This window comes from Diadema antillarum, unplaced genomic scaffold, assembly GCF_040938485.1.
Source record: "Diadema antillarum isolate AM-2024a unplaced genomic scaffold, OU_Dant_1.0 seq00000111_RagTag, whole genome shotgun sequence".
NCBI classification, from domain to species: Eukaryota; Metazoa; Echinodermata; class Echinoidea; order Diadematoida; family Diadematidae; genus Diadema; species Diadema antillarum.
Genome location: NW_027271195.1, coordinates 296,658 through 323,693, shown reverse-complemented (window position 1 = coordinate 323,693; position 27,036 = coordinate 296,658). Strand labels below are relative to the sequence as shown.

Genomic DNA, 27,036 nt, shown 5'->3' with positions numbered 1-27,036 from the left:
CTTAAATACAGAAACATTATACTTTCATTTCCTCAATTTAAATAGCGTGGGAAATACAGGAGACTCATCTTTTTGACACCTACTACGTTGTTTTTTTTTCTGCCTGCATTGTAATTGATGGTATTGCAATAGATACCAGCTTCAGTTTCAGTTTCAGTTTCAGTTTCAGTTTCAGTAAGTTTTATTTCTCCACTTGTATAAAAAAAAAACAAACCAGTATGACAATATCAAAAATATTCACAAGTCATGAAAATATAAACAAGAGCTATCATAACAAATATATAATCATGAGAATAATACATATATTTCGTGACAAATATTTAAGTATACAGATGAAGGAGACCGTTATCGATCAGCAAATCGCTTGACTTGGACAACGGCCTCAAAACATTACAGCTTGGAACAGTTTTATCTCTTTACCATGCTCACAATGCCTACATTTCACACTTCAAGATTATAATAGCGAGTTTTTTGTTGGTTTGTGTTTTTGAGGGGGTACGTTTGTTCTTCTCGTGCATTCATTGAAAATTCTTCCTCACATCATCAGACTCTGTCTCTTGGTAATGCTGTTCTTCCCTATCGTCATGCCGGAACTGAACGAAGAATATCGCAGGTGGAAAGAAAAGAGCCAGCCAGATCTAGTAATTAAAGTGAAACAGAGAGAAAGAAAAAAAAGTCACCGTTCATAGTGTCTAAATATTCAGAAGAAAGACTGAGAGATATGGAAACACACAGCAGCGAACACACTCTTTATATACATCAATGAGATATCTACCTCACTTCGTACAATTTGAACTTTTTAAACTACTGCATGGTTATGACAACAGCACGTCACACAGCGACACACACACACTTCGCATACGCCCCTGTACACATATTATTATGAAATTAGAAAAACGCTTTGCAAACACGGATACATTCTACCAATTGGATGGCATATAGACTAATAATTTCTTTGCATTTTTGCAATAAAACGGATTATCTGCAGCACTTCCTAAGATGGTAATTGCGTTGTGTGTTTCTCCTTAATAGCCAATGCAGATATGGTCTTCGCATTTTATTACCATACCAGGCAAGAGGGATGAAAAATGAAGTATCCATTTTATCTAAAAGGACACCAAGAACATAATGAAGAATGAGCGTTTCCATATTAACATTGATACCTGATATGATGGTCACTCTGAGGAGCTTCTACTGGAGGAATTTTTCCCGCGATCTGACAAAATTAATTGTTTCGACAGCACTATATATGCAGCACCTGCCCATAATCACACAACACTCACGACAAATGAGCTAGCAGTAGCCGAGATCTCCCCAAGCCACATCCGGTTGAGCACGTTCTGCACGCTGGTGTGCGAAGTGAACTTCAGGTTCTCCACGCTGAAGCCGATCTTCACGCACGAAGCCTTCCCCCAGTTGGGGCGATTCACCGTCAGCACTTCGGCCGTCGTCGCCGCGTTCTCGTCCTGGCACTCGTCCAGTACGCGCACTGCCATCTGCTCAAACTTCCTGCGGATTAGACAAATGGAGAACCAACCACTTTAAGGACAAATCTGGACCAGAAATATATTGATTTAGAAATAGACTAATCATTAAATCAGTACAACAATGAACAATTTATCATAAAGAATAAGGAAAATTTTTTAAAACTTCCCTCAATTTTGTAAAACAATTCTCAAACAATAAATTGATTCGAATGACAAAATGAGAGAGTTGATGATGTCATCACTTCCCCGGATAACGACCTGGGATAACATGATACATAAGAAAAATAGAAGTTCTAATTGGAACTGGAGGAAAAACGACAAAATGTCACTTCAACCTATAATTTTACATGTGCAGTGGATGGAATGCATTACGTTAAACATAGGACTTAACAAGACAATATTACGAAGGACAGAGAAGGGGAGACCTGAAAGTAGAGAGATTAACAGTGTAATAATAATGTAACCCACTCTGCGGTCTTTTTCATGTCTGCGCACTCGTCGGGGAAGTACCGGTCGTTTGAGAAGGCGATGTTCTTCAGGATGTTGGTGGCCGTCAGGGCGGCGGCTATGGGCTCCTTGCATCTTTCCCAGAACAGTGTGGCCAGTTCGAAGCGGTCTTGAAGAATCGCGTAGAGGAACAGTTCCTGGTACGGGAAAGAGAAGCCAATCATCTTCGCATCGCTGTTAGAGCGACCTAGGTTTAAAAAAAAGGTTTATCTTTATTTGAGTTTGGACATAAGAAAAAGACATTTCGTACAAATTTAGATATTAATGTACGGAGATACATGACATGTGACGCGGAGTTTATGCTGACGATTGCAGGCAAAAGACACTCAAACTGTATAAAAGATACAGAAAATTAATTGACTTGGTACAACATATTCTAAATAGTTTTTTTATTTTGTTCGCTTGTTTGTTTGTTTGCTTTTCACCACAAGGAATAAGCCTTGAGCGAAAAAAAAAATAGTTTCTTCGTGTCTCCAACCAAATATTTTCAAGAAATGACATAAAAGCAGCAATTTCAGTTACATGGCAGAGACCGCTATTTGAGGCCCAAAATGGACTAAAGTGATGAGGAACAGTTATTCCAAACGTTACGGATAATTGATATGGTTCCATGATCTTCCATGACATGATCTTCCATGATCCGTTTTCAGCCAGTGCCTTTTAATTGGCGTGTTGAGAGAAACATTCTTTGTGGGGTTACTTCAAAACGTCTGGCACTTACGCATCATGGACGGGGAAGTGTAACGCCCTCCTTCGGCCTCCTCCTCCTCAGTTGGTTTGGGGGCTGTCAGGAAATCGGGACGGTATCGATTCCGATTGTATTGTTGATGGATCAACTTGTAGTCGCTAAACGTGTGAGTTTTGATCAGCTTACTGACATCAGACAAAGTGAAGGTTGTCTGTACAGCGAGGAAAGAAAACGAAGAAAGTTCGGAGGAAGGTTTCCACTTCATTCTGCTGGTATCAATATTGTTATTCAGATTAGCAATAATAATATACATGCAATGCAAACCTTAAACACTGTGCCCTTAACTGAACTTCAGTCCTATTATATTGCATTATGTTATACTATATTATATCAAATTATATTATACATCATGTTATATTATATCATATTATATTATATTATATTATATTATATTACATTATATTATATTATATTACATTATACTATATTATATTACATTATATTATATTGTATTGTATTATATCATATCATATTATATATCATATCATATTAAACTATATTATGTTATATTATATTATATCATATTAAACTTTAATCATATATAACCTACGTATGAGTATACAATTTACCTTAATACTATTTTCCCCTTCTCTATTCTTACTTTTCCTTCTTCATTTTCATCTTTTTCTATCATTGATATCATTACTATTACTGACATCATCATCACTATTATGAAAAGTACGACTAGTAATAGCTAAGGTATAGGAGAGCAGGAGAATAGTAACAGTATAGTAGGTGGTAGCAGTAGCGGTAGCAGCAAAATTTTCATCATATTAATTGTTATTGTATCGAATAGTCTTTTCTTCTATCAATGCTGATCTCTCTCATGGCTTGTGGAGTAAAATGATTTAGTGTCGATTTGTCATCCTAAACAGTTTAAGCAAAAAATATATATATAAATAATTGATATATAAAATGGTTGCGTACGAGGTGAATATGCGAGCTGTTGCTGCCATATTATAAATAAAAAATGATTAACTTGGTTGGTCAGGCAAAGATCAGGCAGGGAGGCCGAAATGTTCTTACATTAAGACCACAGAATTATCTTACCCTGGAGCTCGGTCGATGTTTGCGCAGAAGATGGTAGAGAAAGGACTTTGGATCCAGCTATGGGTGAAAAAGTAAAAGATGATAATTATTATCTTGGTGAAGGGAAATAGTACTCACAGTATACAGATTAAGGAATAGATTCTCGAAGGAAAGGGGAAAACACTTTAAAAGGAGAGGACAAGAATAAAGAGCATGATAGCGGTAAATCTGCAATGCTAAAGTTAAACCTCGTGACGAGAATTTCGAACTTTTCAGTTAGCAAGGATCATCTGGATCTTGTAGTAAAAGAACGCAAATGAAGTGCGCCAGACCTTGCTGGATTGTGATTAACTCCCAAATAATTGCAGCTCTTTGCAACCGGCATCAAAGGTCATATTTACATCGTTGTAGAGACTTGTGAGCTCGTACTGAGTGAGATACTTCTGAACCGACAAGTCCTGCTCCAAGAAGAGTTGGATGAACTCCACTTGGTTGTTGCAGATGGCCTCATGGAAGAAGGGCCTCAACTCTTCGGTCTGTCAAAGAAACATGAACATGTAAAGAAAAGATTATATATTACCTATTTCAAAGGAAACGGAAATAGTGAGATATTGAGATATTACATTAGGATAGAAATCAAAGGAAATGGGTATTAAAACAATATTCACCACGTGGATGTAGATTTTGACAGTAATAGTAATTACAGGCATGCTTTTGCCGCTTTTCCATTACCTCAGTTCTTTTTCTCATGTTATGACATTAAGATTGTATCATGGATTGTATCATAGTTGATGATGTTCACTGTTAAATGTTACTGCTGACCGCATATATCGCAAATAAGCAACAATCTGCTGGAACTATTAAATCTAAACTTAAATCTAAAATAAAAACACACAAAATAGGTGAAAAACTTATTTTTGCTGCATTCTGTAATCAATAAGACCCCTCTGTGACGCCATCAACGACAGCATACTTACATCCCACTGCTTTCCGTGACTGAAAAGTTTTTCTCTTGCCACCTCTGCTCTGTTCCATATCATGGCAATCTTCAGCTGGTCCCTCCTGTTCACATTCGCCGCTGAGAAAAGAGAAAAGAGAAGACAGAAACTCTGACTGCATCTAATCCTTTCTGCAAGATTTAAAGGGGCATAGTCACGGTAGTGTAGAGGGCGCTGTTGATGATACTGCCGCTTGTACTGCCGATCACTGATAGCATTGATACGAAGATTACCGAAGTTGAGCTGTCATCAAGAGTAAAGTGCGTAGGTGTTGCTAAGTAACGTTGCCTTCGTTGTCTTCTCTGCGCATCGCGCAGTCTGTAGTAATGCCAGGGTGCGTGCATATGTGCTTGTTATTATGACATCACAAAAGAAGTTTGATTAAGCTGTCATCCCTGTCATCCGAATCATGAGCCGAACTGTGATCGGACCACTGACTACAGTGGATCGGACTTCTTCGGACTCGGGGAAGTGGGCCAAAGCGTAAGCGCTAAAGAGGAGTCGATAGCGTAGGTCTCTATTGGAATCTTGCGCCGTGCGCCCACGTACGAATTTGACTAAAACACCGGGACCATGCACCTTTAATGGCAATAATGACTATTAGGTCTTGCTAACCAATGCTGGCCTCTCCCACTCCAGCAGAATCTCCTTACAATCATTACCTCGGCAATTAGTCTAGCAGCCAGAAAGGGTCCCCGTGCACCCCCCCCTAAAACAAAATTCTACGATATGTTCGAAGATCGTCAGAACCTGTATTTTCCGAATCCGGTTGTCGCCAGCGGAAAAAAAGGTTGCGCGCGCGTCTTATTTGCATATTTCTAAGATGGCCGCCGCCCGTTGCTAGGAGACGGATTATTTTTGAATAACTTTAGTTAGGAATAACAAATTACCATAAAAATGGTATCATTTTGAAGAGAATTAAATTTCCTACAAGCTGATACCCCATTTGATGGGATAAATAGTTGTTGTCATGAAATATTAAGGAAGGAATTATGTTTTTTAGCATTTTTCTAAAAAGATAGGGAATTTGGTTATAATGTTCTTTTCCATACATCTAATATGCATTTACAAATAACATTTGAAATTTCCTAAAATTATCCCCCAGTCATAGCTATTATCATGTGAAAACGGCTTTCCAATACACCAATTCCTTTAAAAGTTACACGACATTAAAGGGGATAAGGTTCAATAGGTTTTACAGCAATATTATTTTAAGGGTTATAATGTCTCCGCGCGCAATTGCGTAGGTTCTGTATCTGGGGTTTGTTGTAGATCACTGCTATCTATTGATCAAATCTCATCGAAATCGGCGAAGAAAGAAAGAAAAATTACACTTTCTATTCCTTATATGAAATAAAAATGTTTTTTTTTTTCTATTCTGTGTTACCAAACTCAATCCATTCAGCTTCCCATATGAACAGTTTCTTGTCTTTTTGGATTCCCTCCAAAATCACAACTTATCTGATATTAAAAAGTTAAAGAAAAAAATTTGACGTGACAGTTTCCTCTTATTGGAAGATTAAAGTGAAAAAAAAAGAAAAATCTTATGCTAAAAGCCCTAAGAAATAAAGAACTTGTTAAATGGCCTTTCAGAGTTTAAAATGAAACATGGCTATCTTACTTTTTCATAACAAAATGAAGGGAAGTATCTGTGTAGTTCATGTCGGCCCATACTGGGTTACTATTCTTCAGAAATGATCCCCGTGCACCCCCCCCCCCCAAAAAAAAATCTACAATGTGTTCGAAGATCGTCAGAACCTGTATTTTGCGAATCTGCTTGTCGCCAGCGGAAAAAGGGTTGCGCGTGCGTCTAATTTGCATACTTCTAAGATGGCCGCCGCCCGTTGCTAGGATACGGATTATTTTTGAATAACTTTAGTTAAGAATATCAAATTACCATAAAAATGGTATCATATTAAAGAGAATTAGATTTCCTACAAGTTGATACCCCGTTTTATGTAATAAATAGTTGTTGTTATGAAATACTAAGGAAGGATTTTTTTTTTACATTTTTCCCAAGAAATACAGATTTCAGTAATGTTTTTCCCATACATTTAATTTCTGTTTACAAATAACATCGGAATTTTCCTTAAGTTAAACCCCATAAATAAGTATTATTATGTGAAAGCGGCTATTCAATACACCAATTCCTTTAAAAGTTACACGACATTAAAGGGAAAAGGTTCAATACGGTTATACAGAAATTTAAGGGTAATGTCGACGGCCGCACTTGCGTAACGCGTGTAATACTATAATAATCATTGCAAGTATGAGACCCTATCACTTCTTACATCCAAATTATTGATTAAATATCATTACATCTTGTGGAATATGAAAGCAAATTAAATCTTTTATTCGCTATCACCTTTGATCTACTCAGCTTCACTTTTAGTTTACGTCTTTTTTCATCAAATAGAATAAAGGCCTTACGAGAGGTGTAATTTCATGACGGCCGAAACGGGCTTACCTGGATAGGGGTTTCCAACATATCGATATTAATCAAACTTCTCTTCATCAACTCTCATTCTTCTGATCATCTTCACACACATACTCACACCTCCAATATCACACACAGGCATTCATGCACGGGAAATGAGCTCAGTCGTGAATTTCGTGAATTTATTCAATACGCCATTAATGCATTCATGGAACATCAAACTCGAATGCTTTATTTAGATGTCGAAATAAGAGTTACATGTATACCGCACAAGCGAAATATTTCTCACCATGCTCTAGCAGGAAATCAATTTATTTTTTTAAGATAAGATCGCACATACGTGTTCTCATTCTTTGGTGGTTCGCCTGATGGTTTTTAAACATATTGCTCACACGTTTATTATTGCCAAGAAACTAATAGATAGATTACAAATACCAAGGAATGGCATTGATAAAAACGAATAGTTGCAAGTCAAATCCAGTCGCTTTCAAATTCTGTTTTTTTTTATAAAAAATGATTTCATGCACTTAACTTTATTACATGGGTTGATTTAAATGCAATACAACGTAAACTTGGTTGTTGAATCCGTTAGGAGTGACTAATAATCAATATTATACAAAAATGAGAGAGAGAGAAAAAAAATGTTATGGTTAAGTAGACCATGGATCTATAAAACATGAGGGAAATGTCTGAGGGAACATTAACCATGCATGCGTGTATGTATGTATGTGTGCATGTATATACTATAACTATGTATATATAATATATCTATATCTATATATAAATATATAAATATATATATATATATATATATATACATATATATATATATATATATATATCACGTTTATATTTATGCAGGTTTGTATACTTTTGTGTTGTGTGTGTTTGTGTTCAAGGATGTTTGTGTATGACTAATGTGTTAAACATTAGACATATTCAGTGTGTAAATGTTTAACCACAACGAATACAATATTTTCATGTTTTCCACAGAAATTAGACATCTATTATAATTAGATAAATTTACTAAAATGATTTGAAGTGTATCTGCTATAGGCGCATCTGACGTGCAATCCACTTTATAGAGCGCATGTAAGTTCCGCTGGAATAACAACTCATGCATGAGTTAAATACACCATCCAATGTTTTCAGATATCCATGCCCTACTCGTCCGCCGGTCCTTTTTAGATAGAGTAACTATAAATGTGCATGATCGATACCCAAAAGATTATTGACATTGCACGTTAAACACTTTCACTAGGTTGCCATTGTCGCGAGTCTCGATATGCTAATACATGTATACTATCTACCACAAATCGATTCTTAGTCTACGAGTGACCGTGGTGATCTTATCATGGCTTATCACATCTTGAGGTCTATGGTGGTAATCGTGTTGATCGTAGAAGAATTATTGGACTGTTTGAAAAATTACTACGATCAACACAATGTCTTTGACTGACATCAAGATTTGATTATCTGATGATCAGCACGATTAGTCCGCGAGTAAGACCACGATTTCGGGCGAATCGAGAAAGTGGACCCAGCTTAGTGAATGCCACGAGAGTGGAAACGTACCATAAGGATAATCAACACGACAGTTTCAATACCGTACATATCAATATTTACATATCTTCCAAGATTACTTCACCTATGTAATCTAGATTCTTTTGTATGCCTCCGCCAAGAAGTGGTGCCGGAGGCATTATGTTTTCGGGTTGTCCGTCCTTCCGTCCGTCCTTCTCTCCGTCCGTAATGAATTTTGTGGACAGCGTAACAAAAAAAAAAAAAAAAAAAAAAAAAAAAAACCTGAAATTTGGCATGTATGTGTATTGGGGGTGAAATTCTGCCTATCAACTTTTGGGTGCACATGCTCAAGGTCAAAAGTCAAAAGGTCGAGGTCAAATGCTTAAAATTTCACTATTTCCCTCATATCTCTGCAATGCCTAAAGATATTTTCTTGAAACTTAGTGTATACAGGTATTACCCAATTAAAATTCACTGGTAAAAGTTTGGGGTCATAAGGTTAAGGTCAAATGTGAAAAGGTCAAGTGAAAATGTTAAAATTTTACTTTTTTTCTCTGTATCTTGGATATTGTTCAAGGTATCTTCATGTCAGGTCAGGATGATCTGCTACTGGTACCCTGTAGCCCAGTACAACCTGTTTCAGGGTCGGATTGTCGGCGACTAAACCGGCAAACCCACCAGTCTCCAACTGGAGAATGGTGAGGAGGGTGGCTGGACACCCTGGTGGAACTAAAAACAAGATCTATCTTAAGGGCATCGACTCTGGAGAGTCAACGATGGCCATCCAGCAATGCAGAAGGACCCGGCCACCCACTGCATTTTCTTGGCCACGATAGTTCTTATGAGAGTTCGTAAACATTGTGGAAAACCGGCATCTGATGGTGGGACCCGCAGGCCAGATGATGCGTCAATGGCTACTGGGGAAGAGGAGCGTGTTGCACCGACTAGGCACAGCTGTAAGGACGCAGAATATACTGCCGATAATCCTGTGCATGAAAGGAGCAGCACAAACCTGAGAAAACCTAGAATTATAGGGACATGGAATGTTCAAGGAATGAATGCTGACAAGATGGAGATCATCATAACCCGAATGGGAGAACAAAATATCAGTGTGCTTGGTATTTCAGAGACTTGGTGGCTCAACCAAGGTCGTTTCACTACCGAAGATGGCTACACAGTTGTGTATTCAGGCAAAGACGGCGGAAAGAGGGAACACGGAGTAGGCTTCATCCTGGACAAAAACTCGGCTAAGTCTTTCTTGGGTTTCAACCCAATAAGCAAAAGAATTATTACTCTCAGACTGGAAGGTCACCCATTTAACATCTCCGTCATCCAGGTCTATGCGCCAACATCTACTGCATCTGATGAAGCCATGGAAGACTTATGATCAGCTCCAAGATACTCTTGACAAGATTCCGAACAAAGATGTTCTTGTGATAATGGGAGACTGGAATGCAAAAATTGGCAAATCAGTGACCAAGTCTAAGATCGTCGGAAAATATGGATTGGGAGAAAGAAATGAACGTGGAGATAGTTTGGAAGATTTCTGCCAAGCTAATGACCTGATTGTTGGAAACACTTTCTTCCAGCAGCACCCCCGAAGACTATGGACATGGAAGAGCCCCGGGGACAATGTAAGAAACCGGATTGACTATATTCTCGTTAAAAGAAGATGGCGCTCTTCACTGCTCAGTGTTCGGACAAGACCAGGTGCAGACTGTGGGAGTGACCACCAGCTTCTGGTTGCACAGCTGAAACTAAAGCTCAAAGTAAAGAAGAAAGAGACACCACCATTAAGGTTTGATGTAGACAACATACCGGAACAGTACACTGTTAGTGTGAGCAATAGATTTCAGGCACTTCTTCAGATTGATGATGAAGAGCTGTCTCCCAATGAACTGTGGGAAGGAATGAAAGAAGCAGTGTTAAGCACAGTTAAGGAGGTCATCCCAAAGAAGAAGAAGAAGAAGCAACCATGGTTATCCAGAACAACATTAGAACTGACTTGCTGACAAGAGACAGGATGCGAGGAAGAGAGGGGATATGGCTGAGTGGCGAAGACAACACAAAGAAGTGTCAAAAGCAGTTAGAGCTGATCAACGTGCCTTCGTTGAGAGAAAATGTGAGGAGATAGAAAGAGCAGGGAGTGATTCTAAGAGGGTGTATGCTCTGGTCAAAGAAAATGACTCAAAAACCATCAGCAAGGTCAGATGTCATCAATGACAGAAATGGTACCACCTTAACAGAGAGCACAGACATAAAGAACAGATGGGCCTAGTACTGCAAGGAGCTCTACGAGCAGAAGACCCAGGCAGACTCTGCCAACAGCAACCTAGGGGAACAAGAGTTAGAACCACCCCCGTTATTGGAGGAAGTGCGCCAAGCAATGAGAGAAATTAGGAACGGGAAATCACCAGGCTGGGATGATATCCCAGGCGAGTTATGGAAAGCCTCTGGTGAGGAAGGCATAAACATCACGTGGAAACTATGTGACAGAATCTGGAGGAATGTAGAATGGCCCGAGGACTGGGGAAGAGCGGTCTTTATCCCGATACCTAAAAAAGGAAATGTAAAGGAGTGCTCAAACCATCGCACCATTAGTTTGATAAGCCATGCCAGCAAAATACTACTCAAGATCATCAACAACAGAATGAAACGGCAGATGGAAAATGAGATATCTGAAGAGCAGGCTGGTTTTAGAGCAGGAAGAGGCACGAGAGACCATATCATCAACATCAGAAACATCATTGAGAATTGCCGAGGACACTCTGTACCACTCTACCTGTGCTTTATAGATTACAGCAAAGCCTTTGATTGTGTCTGTCATGCAAAATTATGGAACACTATGAGAGAAATGAGTTTTCCTAGCCATATAGTGAAGCTCATTAGCAAGCTATATAAAGATCAAGAGTCTACAGTACGAACAAGCAGAGGTGACACAGAATGGTTCAAGATTGGTAGAGGTGTCAGACAGGGATGCATACTATCGCCCCAGCTTTTCAACATCTATGCTGAACGGATTATGAGAGATGCCCTGGGAGATTTCCTTGGTGGAGTGACAATAGGTGGCCAACGGGTAACAAATCTCAGGTATGCGGATGACACCACCCTGGTTTGTAACAACAGAAGAGAATTGATGGATCTACTCAGAGCAGTAAAAATAGCAAGTGAAGAGAGGGGGCTAATGCTGCATACTAGAAAGACTAAGATCATGGTTGTAGATGGAGAACGGAGTTTTGCAGATGGTGTCTTTTCTCTAGATGGTGATGCCATTGAAGAGGTGGAAAGCTTCGAGTTCCTGGGTTCCATCATAAACACCAAAGGGGACTGCTCACAGGAGATTAAACGAAGACTAGCAATGGCCCGGAATATGGTACAAAGTATGACAAAGCTCTGGAAAAGTAAACTCCCTTCCTCCCTCAAGGTCCGGCTACTAAGATCTACAGCCTTTGCCGTGGCATCATATGGCTCAGAATCCTGGACAATGAAGTCAGCAGACAAGAAGAGACTGGATTCGTTTGAGATGTGGTGCTATCGTAGGATACTGAGGATACCATGGAAAGAAAGAAGAACAAATACATGGGTGCTAGAGGAGCTTGGAGTGGAAAAGAAACTACGGGCTGATATTGTGGCCAGAAAATTGACATATTTTGGCCATGCTACCAGACATCACTGCCTGCAGAAAACAATCATCCAGGGAATGGTTGAGGGAAAACGTAAAAGAGGAAGACCCGCAGCAAGCTGGCTTGATGACATCAAACAGGTGACTGGAGCAAGCATTACAGAGGCTACCAGAGCTGCCGCTGACCGCAGACAATGGCGTTCTCTCATCCGAACCACACCTGCATATTTGTATGCTACGTGACTAGAGAGAGAGATCTTCATGGAACATAGTATATATTATGCATGTACTGACTGGAAGTGATTATCTAGGGAATTTGGGGTTCATGGGGTCAAAGGTCAAGGGCAACACTTCAAAATTTTACTATTTCCTCATATTTATGCAATGCCAGCAGGACTTAAACTTGGTGTATGCATGTATAACCCAAAATAGAGATTCTCTGGCAATTTCTTTTTTTTTTGCCAAAAAGGTCAAAGATCAAGGATCAAGAGAAAGTGCTGAACTTGCTTCTTCCTCCATGTCTCGGAAGTGGCTCATGGTATCTTGAAACTTAGTACATATTTATGCATGTTCTGCCTGACAGTGATTCTCTTATGAATTTTAGGGTCAAAGGCCAGATGAAAATGGTAACAATTTTCTACTCAATACAAAAATTGCACTTTTTCTCCATACCTTGAAAATTACTTAATGCATAAACTTATGAAAGGGCCAAAGTCAAGTTAAAGTCCTAAAATTCCCAAATACATGCTCTCCTATTCATCCAATTAGACCTAGGTCAAGGAAGGTGACCATTTTGAATTTTGAATGGAAACAATGTCATTATCGTTTTCAAATTCCCAGTAACAGGGCATTTAATCTTGTTGCTTTCGCGTGGCCTTTCTTTCTATGATATACAAGAAGTAAATTTGTTATTGCTTTCAGCAATAACAAATTGGGGCCCGTTTATCTATATCATGACGAACCTCCGGAATAACGAACCTTTGGGGGAAAAAATGAACCTTCGGAATAATAAACTATAACTACTATTGTTATATTGTACAAGCTTTAACGCCGACATCTATTAACCTACTATATTACTACTTTCACTCTTTGAAAGGAAACACGCCAACAACCAACGACACAACAGGAATGGAAACAATGGCATTATCGTTTTCAAATTCCCAGTAACAGGGCATTTAATCTTGTTGCTTTCGCGTGGCCTTTCTTTCTATAATATACAAGAAGTAAATGTGTTATTGCTTTCAGCAATAACTAATTTGGGCCCGTTTATCTATATCATGACGAATCTCCGGAATAATGAACCTTTGGGGGAAAAAATGAACCTTCGGAATAATAAACTGTGACCAATATTGTTATATTGTACAAGCTTTAACGCCGACATCTATTAACCTACTACTACTTTCACTCTTTGAAAGGAAACACGCCAACAACCAACGACACAACAGGAATGGAAACAATGTCATTATTGTTTTCAAATTCCCAGTAACAGAGCATTAATCTTGTTACTTTCGCGTGGCCATTCTTTCTATAATATACAATAAGTAAATTTGTTATTGCTTTCAGCCGGCAACATAGCTTTCGATGGTTTGTGATATCATTAGAATTAAAACATTGAGCTCTCCATAGCTGACAATTGTAAAGTAGTAGCCCGCCAAAGTTGGATTACCTTTTTTTGATACGCACTGTATAACCTGAAAAAAAAAACCAGATTGATTGGGTTTTTATCAATTGTACATTATAGCCACTCAAATAATGATGTATTGTTTGAGTTAGTCTTCGTACACCACTTAATTACCAACTGCTAATAGTAGTCGTAATCTTCGTTGTAATATTAAACTAGAAATGTCGCTATGACGACTGGTATGCCTCCGCCATAATGCATGATTCTCCTAATAGGTCTATAGTACATGTGGACAATGTGTGATTACATTTTCACAAAATTGGCAAAATATTATAATGGCATGTTTGTCACAAATGTGTTGAATGGTCACCTTCCTTGACCTAGGTTTAATTGGATGAATAGGAGAGCATGTATTTCACTTGATCTTTGACCTTTGACCTATCGTAGATTTTTTTTTGGGGGGGGATGCACGGGGACCATTTCTGAAGAATTTATGATGTAACCCAGTATGGGCCGACATGAACTACACAGATACTTCCCTTCATTTTGTTATAAAAAAATAAGATAGCCATGTTTCATTTTAAACTCTGAAAGGTCATTTAACAAGTTCTTTATTTCTTAGCGCTTTTAGCATAAGATTCTTCTTTTTTTTCACTTTAATCTTACAATAAGAGGAAACTGTCACGTAATTTTTTTTCTTTAACTTTTTAATATCAGATAAGTTGTGATTAATTTCACGTTCTTGGAGGGAATCCAAAAAGACAAGAAACTGTTCATATGGGAAGCTGAATGGATTGAGTTTGGTAACACAGAATAGAAAAAAAAAACATTTTTATTTCATATAAGGAATAGAAAGTGTAATTTTTCTTTCTTTCTTCGCCGATTTCGATGAGATTTGATCAATAGATAGCAGTGATCTACAACAAACCCCACATACAGAACCTACGCAATTGCGCGCGGAGACATTGTAACCCTTCAATATTGCTGTAAAACCTATTGAACCATATCCCCTTTAATGTCGTGTAACTTTTAAAGGAATTGATGTATTGGAAAGCCGTTTTCACATGATAATAGCTATGTTTTGGGGATAATTATAGGAAAATTCAAATGTTATTTGTAAATGCATATTAAATGTATGGAAAAGAACATTATAACCAAATTCCCTATCTTTTTAGAAAAATGCTAAAAAACATAATTCCTTCCTTAATATTTCATGACAACATCTATCTATCCCATCAAATGGGGTATCAGCTTGTAGGAAATTTAATTCTCTTCAAAATGATACCATTTTTATGGTAATTTGTTATTCCTAACTAAAGTTATTCAAAAATAATCCGTCTCCTAGCAACGGGCGGCGCCCATCTTAGAAATATGCAAATTAGACGCGCGCGCAACCTTTTTTTCCGCTGGCGACAACCGGATTCGGAAAATACAGGTTCTGACGATCTCCGAACATATCGTAGAATTTTGTTTTAAGGGGGGTGCACGGGGACCCTTTCTGGCTGCTAGACTAAATGCTAAGGACTCCTTTTCAACACCTGGATCAGGGAGGTGTATGAAAGATACATTTTCAACATCTTGTTCAAAATATCCTTTTCCTTCCCCCTTTTTCTGACCACTCCAGCCTCTTCATAGCCACACCTTTCTCACTAATCTTTTTATCTATCTATTTTTCTTCCTTTATGAGAGCTGATTAACTGATTGTTAATGTACGTCTACGTGTGTGTCCATGTGTGTGTACTATTCTATCTTTTTTTCAATCTCTTCGGCAAATTGCCTTGTCTCTTTTTCCTCAAGTTTTGAAATTTGACTTTTTCTTCTTTTTTTTAGGGGACTGCATACTACAAGTGCTTTTTTTTTTTTAGCAGTCGCCTTCATTTTCAACAAATTTGTTCCTGAGTTAACCATAATGATATAGCATTTATTTGTAGCTCTGTTAATATTTATTTCTGTCTTTATTACATGTTATTATGTTCATTGTATTGTTGTACTGATTTTGTGACATTATTCGTATACCCAAACATTTCTTTGTATCCTCGATTTGTTGGAGATGAAATAAAGCAACTTGAACTTGAATATGTACAACGGGCAGAAATTGAACCCATAATCTTTTGCGTAATACTACACATCTCTATCCACTATTACCAAGATGCACAGACACATTACTGATTTGCTGATACATCAGCGGCAACATTACCTCTGAGAAGGGCGTTCAAAATCACTCCAGGAAGATCGGTGCTGTCATCCAGCTTGCAAAACGTCAAGGCCTCCTTGCGATCCAGACATTTCTCCATGATGGTGATGAAGCCCTCTACGTCCATGTCTCTCTGCATGCCCTCCGACTGCCGTATCCTGTTCCTAGCCAGATCTTTCCAGTCGGAGCCATTTCTTGATATATCAATGATTAATTGTACAATGCTACATAGATGAATGTAATACTGATATATTTTATTGGTATATTGGTGTTGCTGTTGTTTTCATTCCAGTGTTCCATGCCTTACAAGCTTGGCTTTTTAGTGGAACACGCTTTTCTATTCTTACGATTACTTCTTCTTTTTTTTGTTACCATGACAAAGTGTGCGTTGTTTCTTTTTTTTTTTCTTGCTATAATATCCTTCGTACACACATTTCATATTGTGTTCAATGAACTATCCTTATCAGGTGAATGAAAGTCAAAATGACACATGTACCTCTTCGGATATTTTTTTTTTTCAAGTGGAGACTAATTAGGAGATTAATTCACATTTTGTAATAATAAATGAACGCTTCTGAATATCATAGAGAGCACAAGGAGTACCCACACAGACCCACAGTTCAGTAGATATCAGGAGAACAGTGTGCACTGCACCGCACTTTGGAAAGAAGGTATGGATTGCATACTCACAAGAATTGCATAATAACAAGAATAGCACCATAAACTACTCCCCACACCATAAAAAAGAGATAAATGCGGATAATGCTTGTTGAAAACTACGAAACACCAACAGAAATAACGAAGAGCTTCGTGACATCCCGATCGTAGGCCTATAGTTTTGGCTGAGACCCAACTTCGGATTTCTAACACTTTTGGGTGAGATAATAGAAAACCACTCATGGAATATGATAAAAGCATGTGATTCCAAGAGGAATTCGAAATTAAATTGATGAAAATTGGTTTTGAAATGGTTGAGATACCCAAAAAAGATAAAACCTAAGAATGTCCCACCTTTTATTACAATCGCTTTGTTTTACTCTGTTTTTTTAATGTCTCAGTCATTCCGAAACCGATTTTCATCAAAATAAACTGGTATGCTCTGTAGTATTTTATTAGTGGTTTCTTGGTATCTCGCAAAAAGTTAAAAGCCCAATCCTTGTCTCCACCTATCATCCCTGTAATGAGAGAATTTCTTCCTTATAGATGCTGCAAAACTGTCCATGCACTCACATCAGCGCATCGTAAGCACTAGCCAGCACGTCGGCTATTCGTCCTGTCCCTCTGATAACCACAACGGGTGTGTTGGAATCCAGGGCACTCTGCACCGTCTTAAGTGAGTTCGGTCCTCCCTCGAGGAGCACACACACGTGGAACTCTGCATCAGTCACGTGATAGATATATCATATTATATATATATATATATATATATATATATATATATATATATATATTTATATATATATATAAATATATATATATATATATATATATATATAGAGAGAGAGAGAGAGAGAGAGAGAGAGAGGGAGATAGAAAGGCGGAGGAAGCAAGTCACGTGACCATCATAATCTGGAGTATTACAGGAAATAAAGACCTTTCAAAGCTTAAAGGCAGTAATCGTAAGTTCGACAAAACACTAACTCTACAGCTTCACTGAAAGTATCATAAGGTATAGAATATGTAAATCAACAAATGAAATTTTCATCGTCTTTCACACAGTAGCTACATTCATAAAATTCACATGTGCAAAGTTATGAGGTCAGTGATAACAACGTGAGAAGCAAAATATTTGCGCCAAAATTTGAAAGGAAGCAACGAAAGCGTGCGTTCAACTCACTGACGCCTCTGCGCTTGACGAGATACTCGATGAAACGCCCCCGTAGGTCCACTTCCCCACCGAACTCCTCCTTGCCGCTGTCTACCAGGATGAAGTGGGTGTGGTTGGGATCTAGGGATCGCGAGCTCTTCACCTCGTAGTCAAACGGGTTGCAGCTGCTCAGTTTGGCGTCATCCCCGTCTAGCTCTTCAGGTGAGCAGTGATTCTGTTTTTTTCCCGGATTCAAAGTGATGATGAAAATGACAATAATGACAATTATAATGATAATGATGATGATGATGATGATACAACTACTATCACTACTACTGCTACTACTACTAATAATAATTATCATTACTATTTTTATTATTCCCATTTAAAATGATAACAATGAATAATATTAATGATAATCATCATGATAATAATAATAACAATAATAATAATTACAGTAATAATTATACTCATAACAAGTACCATAAACAGCTTAGTAATATCAATGACAGCCAATCGAAAATGATAACAGTAATTATATACAAATGATGTACAGGATAGAGTGCGTGCGCCTCGTGCATGTTGCACCATTGTCAATACTCTCGAGTGCGCCGCACCTTCACTAACGCCACGAAATAATCCTGTGCATCATTTGTTTTATAAAATGGGTCGAAAACTAACAGCATTTTTCACGCACCTTTGTGGGTCAATACCAGTCAGCTACATGTAGCACTCGCTCAAAAGTCAAAATGTTCGAAGATGTTCGACCCAAACATTTACGGACGTCCCACTCGGAAATCCCGCACATATAAGTACTGTACGTATAAGAGTATACGTACGCCACATGTTATGCACAAGAAAGGCCGGCTGGCAGCCCGAACTAGAAGTTGTTTACAGGATTGACAGCGCGTATAGTAGCGCGTGACGCACTTGTAACAACTGATTGTGTGCGCACTGCTAGTGTAAACATTGTGACGTCAGGCCGTGCATGATCGTAAAAATTAATGCACGCACACGTAACTCATTTCAGCGCTTCCAATTGGCTACATTCTTGAACCCATTTTATAATCACAGTTATTATCTTCAACATCATTATTATGACGATGAAGTTAACTTGATCTGCCCACAATAAATACGACGGCTTTCTCGCACGTTGCGTTCCGAAAGACATAAAACGGGGGGGGGGGGGTGTGCGCCCCCTTTAATGACAAAAAGTCTCCTTCCCTTTACAGAATTCCTGGATCCGCCCCTGCGACGGTATCCACTACTTTTCCTGGGGGCAGCTTACTTAGTGGGATTGGAACGGACTGTGCAGACCGTTGGTTCAAATCGTGTCCCTTGTCTTAAGAGCTATATTATGTCTGAACTTATGTCAGAAATCCACCCGAGGCAATATTATTGTTTCAGATGGTTTGTCGTATACATGTTCGAACCCCTTGGTGATCTTTATTTCAACTAAGTGTGCATCACAGAATTTGATTCTCATGTTCTATATACTGCCATGATATTCATCAGCATAATAATCCAAATTTACTGCAGATACACATCCCTTCACTAATTCATGTTGTTGATGTATGTCGTATTCATAGAATGAATGACTATTTGCTCCACATTGTGTATTTCCTGTGAAAATGACACCATGAGTAATTTGGTTCACAAGAGTAAATTCAAATATTATGGGATTAAAAGAAAATGAACAACGAAATACAATTCCCTATGAATGTCAGTGACGTTGGAAATGATTGTTCCGTCATTAAGCCTTGCAGAAGGCCAAAAATCTTGAAAACTGTCAGCTTTCCTCGTAGTAGTGTACTAATGAAATTCAGAACGCGAATACAATTAATATACACAGAAAGTAAATTTAAAAGGATTGTAAGGGTCTTGGGATATGGTCTGTGATGCCCTTAGCATATCCAGTACAGTGGCACCAAAGAGATTTTATAGGGGTGGTGTAAAACCTCTTTGAGTGACACTCGATATTGCGCGTCAGTTCGAACCGCGTGAGATCCCGGGCAAGGAACCCAACACAAACCTGCAGATGGGACAGTAGTTCGTGCCGGTGGTCGATAATGCCCCAAGTAGCTATCCCTATGGCTACCACTTTCATCGCGGCGTCTATACCGAAGTCTCGGACAGCCTCCCCGACGTACTTCATCACACCGGCGTACGTGCCGCCGGATATGATCCAGGCATCTGCGCATGGTATAGAGAAAAAAACAGAGCATCTGAGCGATCGGGCACAAGGTCAAAAACAAGGTCGACATGGGTCATCGCAGAAGACAGTGAGGTATGGTAGTCTGGGGAATGTCTCAGAAAGTTTCAGTTTGTACTGAGGGAAGGTATACACCAAAGGTGAATTTGTGAACTCGTTTTCGTCTGAGTGTATACATTTCACTTCGTAAGTGAAGCCAGGATTGTGTGTGTGTTTTTTTCTGTTCTACAGGGTTGCGGGGTATTCAAATAATTCGGTGCTTTCCAAATTAAAGAACTGATCAAGCGGTTCGTGTCTTGACATAAAGTTTCCTAAAATTCTTTCCCTGCCTTCCGAGGAATCAGTCACAAGCAGTAAAAAAAAGAGAGTTTTAGTCAAAAGATATTATAAAATTAATTATCATTAAAAAGATGCCATTAATTTTCATGTTAAGTTATTAAATACTGGTCTTCGAGGGTGAACATCACCACGCTACCCATCCCCCCCCCCCCCTCCATCAAAAACTGCTTATTCCCGTATCCTGTATCACTAACTTATCAAATTCGTGTATAGAAATTTAAAGTGCAAAATGGAGAAGATGAGTGAGCTGTGGCCATATGTTAACTTGTTTAAGATAAGCAGACGAGAGGAATTCTTTGTTTAGTTTTATCAACTTGTCTTTCAGCCTCCTTGTCGTCGCCTAAGCACTTTTAAGCTTTAAGATTCTAGCCGATAAAGGAGGAGTGTGTATAGTGCATACTCGTGCTCAGAGAGGCCTTGATGAGCCCCCGGCGGAACGCGTCGCGGAGTGGACCGTTGAGGGGAAAGTTGCCCGCGCCGCCCGTCACCGAGATCAACAGACGAGGCTTGCGGATTTTCCATGTTCTCTTCATGAAATTCACAATGGTGCTTGCGTTTGTCTGAGCGTCCACTTTCACGAACTACACAGAAACGAAAGAGAAATACAATAACAAGAAAGGCTTGAATGGCAGTTTGCAGGAGGCATTCTGCAAGTAAATTTCTCCGTTAATTTGACAGTCGTATATATATATATATATATACACATGTATATGAACAAAATTGACATACATTGTAATTGATGTACCAAATCTGAAGCTATATTCGCGGGGATCTGTTGATTAAGTACTTATTTAAACTGTGCTATACCATGCAGACAAATTCCCTATTATCTTCATTCATCCGTTCGTCTATTAATCCACACATTTATATGTCCTTTCAATTTATTTACGCTATGTCATTCTTTCATTTCACAATATTATAGCTTTTCTTTCGGCCGTGAAACTTATCTACTTTTTCAGGCTCTCATTCATAATCAAGCTGAGCTTTCTCCCAATAATTTACCTATCAATCAAATCAATTGAATTACAATAAGGTATAATCCTCATCTTAATTCAGTTATCTTAACTCTTTATCTTATTTCCTATTACGTATCACTCAGACAATTTATTTGTGGCCGTCCCCTTCAACCCCTCAACTCTTGGGGGGGGGGGGGGCATCCTTCGAGCCCGACACCCACGAGTCATACGGCCCACGGGCTCAACACTGGAAAAGGTCCATGAGTCATGCAACCTATGAGTCTGACAGTAGGCAAATAAGGCCCACTAGTCTGACACTAGGCAAAAAGGCCCACGAGACCGACATTGTGATGCGTACATAAGCTCCGCGATGTAATGTCGGTCTCGTGAGCCCTGTTTCCCCCTATGACTATATGGTTTCCTACCCGTGGGCCTTGTTTGCCTCTAGTGTCGGACTCATGGGCCCTATTTCTGTAGTGTCGCTCTCGTGTATGGGCTGTATGACTCGTGAGTGTCGGACTCGTGACGAGCACTCATTCCTGGGGTCATTTTGCAGCTATCGTCATGTTGTTATCAAAACTGGTACATCTGAGTTTTCACTACAAGATATTTTACATTGGGAGAGATCAGAGGATTTTGATTCCACTGAAGGACTTTGATTCCATTACCAAAATATATTGTATTACCAAATTTGCAAATAATTACCTAAGAAGGTACAAAGAGCTAAGATTGATCTTACAAAAAAAGGAAATGTTTTACTCCATACCTCAAGAAAAGTTGGAAAAGTATGTAAATATAGAAGTCATATAGCTCAAGTTCAAGTTTATTCTTTTCTCCTCAACGTAATCAATAACAGATACGCACAAATATATGGATGAAAGTACAGAAATATCAACATGAGTAATCAAAAAAGCGGGGTACGTTATGCTTTTGATGGGGACTAAAGAGAAGAAGTGAGACATATGAGGGATAAATTACAGAGATTAAAGGGGCATTCCAGACGATTTTCATAATTCTACTACATGTAGTACATAAATCGGCAGCTCTATGTATAGATTCGTGGAATTCATAGTGGTCCTTGAGCAGAGAAACCCATACTCTGAAAATCTTTAACAAATTACACTGAACAGTGTTGACGACAAAGGAGCCTCACATATTTCAGAAATGTAGCAATGTAATTCCATTACAATACCGCTTGCTTAACAAGTTCATCTGTGTAGAATATATATACATACCTTCTTCTTTTGCTCTGCTTACCTGGGCCCCAAGGCATGCATTCTTATGGTGAGGCTGCCACGTCATCATCCTTGTTTATTGCAATTTGTTATAAATTCTGAAAACATTCTTATTCCTCATCCGAATCACCGTACATTCTGAAACTCTATACTGTAACTAATTTATAGTTGTTCAAATGTAAAAGTCTGGAAATCATCCGGAGGTCCCCTTTAAGAGCACCAAATGACAGAAAAGTGGTTTCCTGACGTCATCCTCACCTTAGCTGGAGTGCGATGTGGAATGTTAGGATTGTCACGTTCTCTCATTTTGACCTTTCCTGAGTTTTCTTCCAAGTTGACTTCCGGCTTGCAAGGGTTGGCAACCGAATGCAGTCGGTAGAGCCCACTGCGTTGACGGTACAAAGTGAAAAAAAATATAATAGACAGATCTATTCATCAGGCATTCTTTCTGATACATCCACGTGCTCAATAACATAATTTTTTTTTGCACATAGGCAATAATATTGGAAATAACTGGTATGTATATCAGTCTTGGACTAGCATAAATGTGTCGCTGTCGCATTCATGTCGTTTTATCGAAAAAGCTTGTCAAAGGCATAGCCACGCTAAAAATATAAAATTTCTTGTACAAATTCTACTGGCAGATGATTAGACTCTTGAAATAGTCTTAGTTCAAATCGGGTTATCGCAAAAGTCGTTATAGTAAAAAATATACAAAGCAAAATAAAATTCACATAGAAAAGAACAATTACAAAAGGGTATATGATGCTCGTTGGATTGTTTTGCACGGATGTCAGTGTGAGTTTTAATCTATAGAAGAAAAACAAGATATGCCAGATATTGATGAAATAAAATGAAATAATGGTCAGCAATTATCAAATAGCAATCATAGCGACAGATATATGTTTCATGAAAACCTGTTTTACCATATTTAGTTTAAATCTTAAAAGTTTTAATGCATGTTTTTTTTTTCTCTTTGGATATCACTCTATAAAACAACGTACAGGCCTATATGAGATTGAGTGGAGAGGGACATTTCTATATTTACATGATATAACGATGGTAGACATTGGTCATGTAAGAAGAAGCTGCGTTTGTACAGTCGTGTCAATTAGCGATCTGGTTCTCGCTCGGGACTCGATAATGATAATAATGAATTGATAATGATAGTAATGATAAGTATTTGGTATGCTCTCCATATTATAAGCTTTCACAGCGTTTACACAAAATAATACAAAAACAAAATCAAATAGCATAGTAGGAATAAATCAAGGAAACATTTCTACATTATGAGTAACTGTAAATATCCGTATAAACATCTATTTAGCATTGTTTAGGAAAGAAATATAGTTTACAGCTGCTGTGATAAAAGAGGGGATGTCGTTCCTTTCTTTGGATGCGACAATAAACGGGTAAAATTGCCCAAATTGCCATGGTTACAACGTTATCAACTCCAAGTCCCATGCACATTTTCCTTCCCGCATGATAACCACGACTGCCAATTTAGGAACGTGCCTGGACTTGCTCAATATAAGAACCACATTTAAAGTCAAGATACAATGCGAGACCGTATACATGCGTGCACGTATATGAACAATTCCGCACTATTATCCTAAGTTTTCACCGGATAGTGACTATTACTCGCCACCACAAAGAGATTAGAAAATGAGATGACATCATAACATGTATAGAAACGCATCATAAACATGTTTTGCTTGGTTTTGTTGGATTATTACGAACGATGCGATTTTAAAAGTGCAGTAAGCATGAATTACTGCAACTTTTACAATCTCATCGCACTACACAATCATGTAGAGGGAAAGGAAGTATTTTGAAGCTGGGTGGTAAATTATCATTCTCCCAGTAAACGAACAAAGAAAATAAGAGAGAGTCACGACAGGAGATCCAAAGATTTTTCCACCAAACACAACATATCGATGAGTACTGAACGATTTCTCCAAACACACCTGTGAGCTTAATTGAAGAAAACAGGATAATAAGCTCAAAGTTACCGGTTTAGGATTTCATTGAACACTCAGGTGCCGCCGTATTTAGATGGGAACGTTACAACGATATCATGTCAAAATAGTACAAATACATTGAAAAAGTATGGAGAGAATTTAAACTAAAAGTATTTGTTATGAGAAATACACATTCTCTAGTTTGATAATGAGAAAAATCATTCTCAACCCCTGCTTTATAATAATAATAATAATAATAATAATAATAATAATAATTATTATTATTATTATTATTATTATTATTATTATTATTATTATTATTATTTTGGATATAAACTCCAAATTTTATTGTCCAAGAATGGAAATTAATTTTGCCCAATTGATCGTGGGCACGGCAGCCACTGAGCAGCGCCAGATCGACGTTGCTCTAACCTTTTCAACTGTTGAACGGCAAACAAGGCTGCAGCAACTCCCATCTTTTAACGTCTTTTGGTATGACGCGGCCGGGGTTTGAACCCACGACCTCCCGATTGTGAGGGCAGCCGCTCTACTCACTGAGCCAACACATCGGTACAAGCAAAGACAAGTGCTTTTTATGTCCTCGCATGCACAAAACTTTAGAAAAAATTCTTTTTACAGTTGCTGAAGCAGTCGTACGAACATTTTCAATACAAATCGTGAAGAGGTCCAGTCTAGAGGAAGCAGCACATGGATTTTTTTACTAACAAATTCATAACCTTATTCGATTTGTCTACAAACTGTCATTGTATCAACAAAAAAGACATAAATTTGCATTTACTTAATTCATATGCATGTCAGAGAAGACACGCTCCTTTAAAACAGAGACAATTTTACAAACTTGACATCATGACGTTAACGAGAAATCAAGTCTAGAATTTTATCAATTGCATAAGAAAAAGAGAAAACAAAACCCAAGAAGAAGAATGAAAAAAAATGTCTACATCGAGTAAGGAATCAGGATGTTATAAAATTCTGAAATTTCAAAATTTTTCGGAAATACAGAAATGACAGAAATTTCCTGTTTCAGCTGTATGAAACCTTGCCTTACAACCACCTAAAATAAAAGAAGGACAAATGTTAACTCTGACATGGGAATATGGTTTAACCTGTATTAATAAAAAACTAAATTTTCCGAGCTTCACATTACGCACGGTATCAAAATATGAAAAATTGTGAGGGTATGACATCATCAACAACCTTATTTACATATTCATAAGGATTGGTCAAGAAATGATCTTCCGAAAGAATAAATAATTGAAAATGTCTTATCTTCCTTATTTTTTTTTTCAATTGTTGTCATTTTTGGAATTCTATCTCTTTCTTTTAGAGTTTATTTTTGGGGTGGATGTCCTCTTTAAAACACTTTTTAGCAAGGGGCTCGGAGCAAGCGCAGGCTTGTTAGCAGAGCGCTGCACTAAAACTACCGTTTACGTCCTTCCTTCTCTCCAAATGGCCATTCACGATAAACTGCCCTGGAAATTTCACAATTTAATATCAGATTACATTCAATATCAGTGTAGCTTTGGATCTCACACCTGGACCTCTCAACATGTTTTGTCTTGTTTTTTTTTTTTTTAATTTAGACCCTGAAATTGTATAAACGTAAGGGATGAAAAATAAAGTGCCACATAAAATAGTATAAATGGCCCTTATACATCAGCCGGAAGCTGTCAAACAAAATATGAATGGCAAATTGGTATAGAGAGAATTATTATGATACGTTTCAACATTCGGGAAGTTGTAGTTAGAGCACGTTAATCGACAAGAAGTATATCCTGTGGGTTCCGGAAGAGGCATCCTTTGTCTACGTGGTTTAGGAAGTTGCTGTGCATTGCCTTTATTCCACTATTACCAGTATGTTACGCTGTATTCAATTACTGTTTCATTTTTGTTTTCCAATGACAGCAAGAAGCAAGATGAGCACGTGGAATAATCTTTATTTTCTGATAGCATTTACATTGTACGTAGACCTACATCACCGTATACATGCAGTTATACACTTGGTGTTAAACTCTATACTACAGACACTTTATAATACTGTAACAAAATGTTGAATAAAAATACCTTCTTTCGGGCTCATCTTGATTTGCAGGACCTCTTCTCACTTGGAACGAATCTAGGAGAGGAAGAATTACGTCATATCTTAGTACAATAATACTTAAAAAGAAAGGGTACATGCTCGTATTTGTGCAGTTTGAACGTCTGCGTACAACGACATACCCAATATAGCTTTTCTGTTTTAGCATTGAGATGGCAAAGATATTATACGCAGAAAGTATTACTGTCTGTCATAATTTATGAAGCAAAGGAGAGAGCTATGTCATATTCCTTCGCAATT

General features: G+C 38.1%; 1 protein-coding gene across 1 annotated transcript in view; it reads right to left on the bottom strand.

Moving 5' to 3' along the window:
* LOC139727016 (transient receptor potential cation channel subfamily M member-like 2) overlaps window positions 1–27,036 on the bottom strand; it is a 40,007-nt gene extending 12,971 nt beyond the window's left edge. The window contains exons 1-14 of the mRNA XM_071637998.1: window positions 26,763–27,036; window positions 22,975–23,101; window positions 20,926–21,106; window positions 20,007–20,167; window positions 18,005–18,209; window positions 17,398–17,542; window positions 16,171–16,361; window positions 4,749–4,849; window positions 4,173–4,307; window positions 3,793–3,849; window positions 2,716–2,893; window positions 1,956–2,181; window positions 1,284–1,509; window positions 540–638 (exon numbers count right to left, since the gene is read on the bottom strand). Coding sequence (XP_071494099.1) covers window positions 540–638; window positions 1,284–1,509; window positions 1,956–2,181; window positions 2,716–2,893; window positions 3,793–3,849; window positions 4,173–4,307; window positions 4,749–4,849; window positions 16,171–16,361; window positions 17,398–17,542; window positions 18,005–18,209; window positions 20,007–20,167; window positions 20,926–21,106; window positions 22,975–23,101; window positions 26,763–26,944 — 2,214 coding nt within the window. The 5' untranslated portion in view covers window positions 26,945–27,036. The remainder of the gene's footprint in view (window positions 1–539; window positions 639–1,283; window positions 1,510–1,955; window positions 2,182–2,715; window positions 2,894–3,792; window positions 3,850–4,172; window positions 4,308–4,748; window positions 4,850–16,170; window positions 16,362–17,397; window positions 17,543–18,004; window positions 18,210–20,006; window positions 20,168–20,925; window positions 21,107–22,974; window positions 23,102–26,762) is intronic.